The 8,596-nt window shown below is 37.2% G+C and overlaps 1 protein-coding gene across 1 annotated transcript; it reads right to left on the reverse strand.

The window, feature by feature from the left end:
* Positions 1-1,446: 1,446 nt before the first annotated feature.
* Positions 1,447-8,428, reverse strand: LOC120014412 (dihydrolipoyl dehydrogenase 2, chloroplastic-like). Its single transcript, XM_038866360.1, has 15 exons — positions 7,928-8,428; positions 6,313-6,459; positions 5,898-6,032; positions 5,569-5,686; positions 5,260-5,384; positions 4,361-4,486; positions 4,203-4,283; positions 3,809-3,871; positions 3,638-3,712; positions 3,486-3,564; positions 3,302-3,402; positions 2,967-3,080; positions 2,714-2,827; positions 1,949-2,020; positions 1,447-1,797 (listed from the first exon to the last, which is right to left on the reverse strand). The coding sequence occupies exons 1-15, from the start codon at positions 8,264-8,266 to the stop codon at positions 1,750-1,752; spliced, it is 1,737 nt and encodes a 578-aa protein (XP_038722288.1). The 5' UTR covers positions 8,267-8,428; the 3' UTR covers positions 1,447-1,749.
* Positions 8,429-8,596: the final 168 nt, after the last annotated feature.

Here is an 8,596-nt window from a genome sequence, read left to right on the forward strand (position 1 = left end):
GATTGGATGAATTGTAGATTTTTTTGAACAAAGTTTCGTACTTCTGCTATGGAGTATGGACTTGTGATAACAATAGTAAGATAATTGGTCCTTGTATATTGGTTGGTGCACTACCTTTGTATATATGAGTTGAGATTTTGATTTCCTTCCTTAGGTTGCTATATTAGTTACTGTCTGCAAATTTTTTAATTTTTTGAGTCTGTATTCTTCATGATTTGCTTATAAATGCTGAATTTAGCTGTTCCTGGTAGATATGAAAGTTGGTCTCTCTTTTACGAAGGATTAACATGATGATGCATAGTGTGCTTGTTGAACCCTGAATGTAATTTTTTTTCTCTGTTCTCTTTGGTTTTACGGTTTTAGTGGTGAATTGGATGATCAAGTTGGTTATTGTCTTCTTAACTCTTATTTGGTTTTGAACTCCACATGTTGGTATTTCTTAAGAAAGTCGATCTTGTTTGTGCCCTAAGTTTTATGAAGAGTTAGAGTTTATGGATTTGAACGCTTACTTGTTCGGGAGAAGGAGGCTGGTTGGGAGGGGTTCAAATTTTTTAGAAGGTATAAAGTTGCTATCGTATGAAGGAACCCTTCCTCAACTCATGATTATGGGGGTTCAATTTTGGGCTGTTGAGGGGGTGAGGGAGGGTTGGGACCCAACCGGAACTCCTTCCAACTGCCTTTTCAAGCACAACTTAGTGTACCTAAAGTTTCATTTTGACTGATGTGGAGGATGTTGAGAAATTTTGTTTTCTAGTTCAACTAGTTACGTACTATGATTCTTATTTTGCAGACATAATGCGCGATTCATGCCTTCCAATTTTCAAGGGTAGCCCGGAGCTCCCTGTTTTTAATGAATCCTTGGTGACGCAATGCAGATATTTTTGATACTAGTGACTTGCAGGTTGTTTTGTAAAACTGATTTTGTGTTTTGTGACATAAATTTAACCGACCAATCATCGGCGGTTTTTTTTGTTATTTCGATTGGTTCTAAGTAGACTTTTTTTGAAAATAACCTACCAATCGGCTGGGTTGATGGTTGATTTGGTTTATACGGGTTTTTTTTTTTCCACACAAGTATCGGTGGTTTACTCTGCAAGGTTGGTTTAATGATACTTGGTCTTTAAGTGGCTCCATCTCTTGGAAAAGGAACCTGAACCTTCTCGTGGGGCAGGACAATAAGCAGAAGTTGCTTCAACATTGTTTATCTGTTCATGCGTGCAAGTAGCCTTTTACATCATTTGTGGATTGATACATGTCTTTGTTTGAGAAGCTTTTGTGTTTCCTTATTTATGAGCAATGATTCCCAAGTATTTATCGAGCTTAATTTTTATCCAGCATCCACACGATATGTAATGAGTTTTAACGAAGCTAGTTGACTGTGATGGATCGAATGGTTTGTTCTCATTTATTTATCGATTGATTATTAATCAATCTGGGAGGAGGGTAAGAGGAAAATGTGAACAAGCCTCTTAATTTATTCTATTGGATTCAAAATTTAGGAGAATAAACAAGGCTCAACATAAAACTAAGAACGAGCAACAGTATTTGTTTAATCATAAAGATAACGGAGGAGGCCCATGAAACTTCAGGTTGAAAATTTATCACGCCATTGGTGAATTTCTTCAATACGTTTCTTGTTGAATTTTGTTTACTTCTCTTGCCTGAAGATGCTTGGTTCCTTGAAACTCCCTAATACAAACAAATCTCTTCAAAAATCTTAATATGTTTTTTTTCTGAGTGTTGAGGAGCTTAGACTGCAACTGGTTCACTTACTGGGCTAGATTCATGAGAATGGACCTGTTTGATGTGGGAGGGAGATGACAAAATTAGACTTAATAAAAAGAGGACCTGTCTATATAACCATTAAACAATGACATCATTTTGGTTCGACATCATGTTGCATCCTTTACACTCAACCCGAAGTGAGAAGCAAATATCAGAAGTTTACCTTTGCTGATTTGAAGAGTTCATCAAGAACTTCGGAGAGAGTGGGATGCGCATGAACTGCAAGTTTTAAATCCTGCCAGGTGCCAGACATAATCAGTGCAGATAGATAATTTATCCTAGTTTCACCTCCGTGGAGGGGAAAGCCAGTGTAAAGTCCAGTCCTAATTCCATTTCAAGCAACGTGGAACTTAACCATTTGGGACTGCTTTGGTTATAATTCAAAATTATTACTTAAATTGTTCAGAAGAGCTGAAGAGGCACAAGACATGATGAAGTTTGAGCCTTTTGATACTAGTGCCCACTTTGTTCCTAAAAGACAAGCTAAGAAAAAACTTCAAATTTCCTCAGGACCATTCATTCCAGAGGCTGCTTCGAGGAAGAGTGAGATATAGAAAACTTGATTATGGCCCAAGGAACATGACCACTATTGAGATGAGAATACAAAAAATGAAGTTAAGTAAAAAGTGAATGAAATTAAGGGAATAAAAGGGCAATCTGAGCAAAGTCACAGCGACATGGCCATTTTTAAGCGCAGTCCTATTCTACACTTTCCACTTTTGGCACGGGAATCGCAAGTGCCAGAAATGGAATCAAGTAACCAAGAGAATATGAAGATAAGTAACCAAGAAAATGAAGTCATGTTACTGGAAGCAAGCAAAAATCAGTGAACAATCTTCAAGTTTCTTGTAATTCATATATTACGGGGCGGGTAAATCATAAGCACCATTCATTCTGCATGCAATATGCTGGATAGAAAAAGACTTACCTGGATACGTGTCCCCAATGCTATTGCATTTGATGCTTCATGAATCAGGTCTGCAGCGTGCAACCCAAATATATGAACTCCAAGTATCTCTCCATTGTCAGGTCTGTATATCAACTGTTGCAAAAAACAATAATATTAGCAACTATAAAAGCCTACATGAACAGATCATATACAGTGCCAAAACAGACACTGAAATTAAGTCATTGTGTTATTCTGATAGCAACCCAGGCTCACTGAACTCCAAGAAATTTACCTTAGCAAGTCCTTCCCCTTCATTTTCTGCAAGGGCCTTAGTGTTGGCCCTAAAACTTGTTTTGGCAATGCTTATTTCAAATCCCTCACATTCAGCTTTCTCTCTTGCTTGGGGCTGTTCAGTAAAAAATCCAGTTAAAATTTTAGACATTTAATACATTTAGACAAGGGCTCTCATGCTGCAAATCAGTAACGCCAAGAAAGGTGTGTAAACAAACAAAAAGGTAGAGAAAACAAGTGAAGTCAACCAAATCAAGAAAACTCATTAATACACAAGGCAATTGAATCAATAAATAAGGTAATACATAATTAGTGCACCTGGAATGTAGTTATTACCTCTGTCAAACCAACCATACTGATTTCAGGATGAGTGAAGCAAGCAGCAGGGATGCTCAAATGATTAAGCACATGATCTCTTCCAGTGACTTGTTCAACAACTGCATTAAGAGATTTACGTAAAGTTGAAAATGAAGAAAAGTGTCAGATTCATGTACCCAGTAATTAGTCAGTTACCACTTACCTGAAATTCCTTGTGCACTGGCTGCATGAGCAAGCATCATTTTTCCGTTCGCATCACCAATGCAATATAAGTGAGGAACCTACAACCTTTTGAGTCAGAAACAACCAGTGATTACCATACAGACAGGTTTCCTATGAAAATTGAAAACGAACCAGGTTGCCGTTTGCATCAATTACACTCATGCGCTCATCAACTGGAATGAAACCACGTTGTGTTACCACATTGATCTGGCAAAAAAAAAGGGGGAAAAGTACATGTAAAAGCCTTTCCTTTCCTGTGAACAAATCCATATAACATTGACCACATTATCATTCAAGGCATACATTCTCCAAGCCAAGACCATTCGTGAATGGAGCCCTTCCGGTTGCAATTAATGCTGCATCAACCTAAAGTAAACCAAAACAAACGTTCGAGAAGGACATCATGAGGTGAGATTAACAATCAAAACTAATATGAAAGGGAAACCAAAGCTGGAGAACAAAGAAAAGATCATGTTTGTATTGAGCAGAGATGTGCCATATGCCTTTGCATAACAGAAGATAAATTCCCATCTAAATCTTTTTTCTTTCTTTTTGAAAAGACCATCTAAATCTAAAAGCCACTGATCTAGCATCCTACATGCCATTACATAGAAAGGCATCCTCATGACCTGACATTCTAAAGACTATCTGAAATTCGGGGATAGCTGAGTTTTCCAGTCACACAACTTAAAATTACCTCCAAAGTATCTTTGGGTTCTTTTGTCTTGGCATCAATAAGCTCAATACTGACTGGTTTTCCATCCTTTGCTGGAGTTATCTGAAAGTAAAACCAAAAAATATTAATGGAAAATGGTATGAAGCAAGACAGAGATGGAAGAATAATAAATTTCTCACCTTGGTTGCAAACACTCCAGTATGATAATCAATTTTTCTCGTATTTATGAGAACCCTCTGAGCCAATTTCCCAATCTCAGGATCAAATCCAGGCATGAGCTGATCTAAAGCTTCAATAAATGTAACCTGCAGTATACTTTCTTAGTTGTTTTACATATATTTTGAGAGAAGTTAAAAACATCAATTTTATACTAAAAAAGTCTAACTAAAGATGAAGCAAATCACTGTGAACTGATCTATAGATAGGAAAGTTAATTACTGCCCTCATCAGTGAAATTTTTTCTCTCTAACTATCTGGAAATTTGTTAACATTATCATGTCTCTAGAGAAACCATAAAGAATCCCTACATACAGGTTCAATCTATGACAAACCATATTTGAAAACAATTCCAAGACAAGAATTGCATACTTCCAAAACTTCAGGGATATTCAGTACGAAATATCCAGCTCTTGATTTAAGTAGATGAATACTCAGTATCCTCAACATATGTTTGCAATTCTGGTTGCTACTTTTTCTAAGGCCAACTTTTGAGTCGGGCTTCGCAGTGGCAAATTCTGAGCTTGTTCACAACTTCAAACTATCATGTCCAATTTTTTAAGGGAGCTCCATGAATGTTCAGTTAACAAACTAGATGCCCAATTTATTCCCTTTAAAATTAGGATGGCTCAAATCTGAAGTTTGGAGTAAGATGAAAGGAACAATCAAGATGCAAAAATTCCTAAGGCATCTCGAAATGAATCTTTTTATAGATGTATAGTTACCCAAAGTTGAGTAAATCTGTAAATGTACATGACCACAGTTCAAGTTAGGATGGGAAGGGGTAACAGATAACAGACATGCTCAATTCATTTACTGATAAAAGTAGGCACTGTAACGAAGATAAAGAACATAGATCTACCTCACTTCCAAGAGCAGTATATACATCACTGAACTCTAGACCAATATAACCACTTCCTACAATTGCAATCCAGTCAGGAACATGCTCCAATTTGAGTGCATGGTCACTAGTAATGACAGTCTTCCCTGTAGGTAATTAGCATCCAATAGTCAATCCAAAATGTGTAGTTTGCAGGTATCATATTTTTAGAATCTTTCCAGAAGTATGACATCTCTTATGATTGAAGTAAAAAATGAGATACAACATCATTAAAATGTGATGAAAAATGACATAGCTTGAGAGGACTAGGCAAAAACATTTAATAATTACCATCAACTTCAATGCCCTTGGGGACAAAAGGAACAGAACCAGTTGCTATGATAATATCTTTTGCAGTTACTATGTTGTCTGGAGAACCAGCTTTACCATATTTGACCTTTTGGGGACCCTGAATGAATTATAATGCATCATAAACATTAGAACATACAAGATTTGCAGGCGAATTTATTTTTTTTTCTTGTTTTTTTCCCTTTCTCCCCAAAAGGTGAAAAAAGAAAATCAATACGCCTGCCTATTGAAAATTGAAGTAAACCCAATTTTATTTGTATTTTCAAGTACAATTTTTTGTAGTGCCATGAAACACAAGAAATACAACTTACCAAAATAGTGCCGACACCTGTTAATATGTCCACACCAAGAGCCTTCATTGAATTTGTCAAGTTGTTGCGGATTTTCAGAGCAAGATTATTTGCATGATCAGCAACTCCTTGTCTATCATAGCCAGCAGCTGAAACCTATTATAAATGAAAGGGAAACAGGCAGTGAACTAAAAAGTTCATGTATTTAACTCCAAATGTATGAGTGCTTTTCCACAAAATTCTGCAATAAAACCTAGATAAATCTTGGAAATTTTGAGGAAGGAATGGATGCCCATAAATATTAACCCAAAACAACAAATCCTCACACAAGATAAACTTTTTTCCCTAATTGATGGAAATAAGGACCAGCAAAATAGCCATGAAAGAAGGGAGGGAGGGGGGGGGGGAGTGTATTACATGCAACAGGTTCTATTACCTGCAGACCCAAAGCCTTCATGTGATGCTCGCTTTGAAGTTCTCTCATGCGACCACTTACAGCCAGAAGAGCTTTGGAAGGAACACAGCCTCTGTTTACACAAGTTCCTCCCACCACATCTCCCTCAATGATTGCAGTTTTTAGACCCTGCAAACATCATCATTAAAATTCACACACCAACTAATTAATTCATCCAGAAAAGAAGAAATGTGCACCACAAGAGCCCTTTACAAGACCATCACTACCACATTTGAGCAAAAAGTAATGGCAGGTAGTATATACAACAATAAGAATATTCCGTCTGCCAATCTAGAGATTTGTCCATATCATTTTTTTAATTCAAAAGAGTTTTATTAAGAGGAGCACCAAGAGAGATATTACCACATCAAACTGTCATGTATATAGCTATTTCACTATTATACAGGCAGTCAGCAGTCTACACATGTCTTTCTTGTTTCATCCACTTTTCAAGGTGTGCGGACACAATCTAACACAGGTTTTGTTGCAAGACAATATCGACTACGAAGGGGAAGGAATAAATCAACGGGGAAGGACAAAAGTGAATCAGTACAATAATTCCTCATCCTCAAATCATTCCTTCCCATAAGTTATTGTCCCAACTCCCAACGAATTAAAGTAGTCGGAGTACTTAAATCTTGATATTAATTCAAAAAAGAAGCATCAAACCCATAACAATAAGAATAATAAGTATTTTTCTTATAGGATTTAGATCAAATATTAAACAAAAGGATTCACAAATAAAATCCATAATGACTTCATTAGGTAAACATTCACTCTCTAAGAAGTAGAACACATTGATATTAATAGCCTTCTTGACCATAAAAAAGAGTTTCCCTCTTCAGTTTTTGAGTAGCCATTTATAGCAGAGAAATACGGGGGAATAGTTATGTACTAGAGAAAAAAAAAATTGGAAAACCAATAATTAAGCATGACATATCATCAAGTACAAAAGTACAAAGATTTCTTGCCAAGATTTCCAACTAGAAGTAAAGTAACCACAAATTATGATATTAATCCTCCATCATTACCTCTTTTAACTGATGCAATTGAAAGAGTAAAGAAGTTAGGAGTTAGTACATGGATCTTATGTTTGTATAAGAAATAAATAGAAACCCCGCTTGTATTGTTGTCCATACAAAGCTTTGCTAAGTGGAGGCTTGTGCTTTACAGTTTTACATAAGAAAAAATAAAGAAAAGAAATGGAGGCTCATGCCTTCTCGCGTACCAGACATGCAAGAAAAAGAAACGGCCAAAGACTCATCAACCAAGTAAAGATGAACGGAAGCTTTATCAACATTAACAAGTTCTGTGAATATACTACTTGCATCTTGCAAACTAATGAATAACAATAAAATAGAAGGAATTCAAAGTACATAAAATGATCATCAGCTCTATAAAACTAAATTAAAGCTCGAAATTACGACTTGAGCAACAAAACTGAACCAGATTAAAAAAATGGATCATCCGCTCGTTCAATCTAAGCACATACACTGCCAATTCGCAGATACTAATCGCACTACCAAATTACCTTCAAACAGTATTCAAACTCATCGCTAGAAACTGAACCAAAAAGAAATTCAAAATCGAAGCATACCTTCTCGACCGCGTGCAGAGCAGCTCCATGGCCACCAACGCCAGCACCTATTATAATCAGATCATAATCAAAAGATTTAGGAGGAGAGCCATTCTTTGCAGCAGAAGCAGCAACGCTCTTGTAGTGCTTCCGACTCGGGAGGTGGTGTTGTACTCGTAGAGTACAAGAACTACTCAGTGAAGAGAACCCCAACGCCTCCCTTCTTAGTCCGCAGAATTTAAGATTAACTGACTTCGAATGACCAAAAGGAAGTACGTAACTCGATCTGGCGCTGCCGGTGACGGTAGTGGCCGCTGTAGCGGATGATTGAGAGAGAGGGAGAGAAATGGAGTTCTGCATTTTGGTTGGGAGGAGATTGAAAGGTGATTGAGAAATGAGAGCGGAGAGAGTGTTTAAGATCGCGAGAGAGGGTTGAGGGAGTTTATTGCGAGGGAGCTTTGAGAAGTCCGTTGAGTTGGGCGGAGATGTCGAAGTGCGGGTGATGAACAGATGAACTACTTTTTGTCTACTATCAAATAAGAGATCGATCAACTACCGTGGACGGGGCCTACTATGGTCGAGATTTCTTTAGTGGTGGGCTTGGAAACTAAACTAAGCCTGATAACTTGGGCTGGTCTGGGCCTGAACAGTTGAGTCGTGTGAAAAAAGCTCGGCTCGATCCTGCTCTGT

Source organism: Tripterygium wilfordii, chromosome 14, assembly GCF_013401445.1.
Source record: "Tripterygium wilfordii isolate XIE 37 chromosome 14, ASM1340144v1, whole genome shotgun sequence".
Lineage (NCBI taxonomy): Eukaryota > Viridiplantae > Streptophyta > Magnoliopsida > Celastrales > Celastraceae > Tripterygium > Tripterygium wilfordii.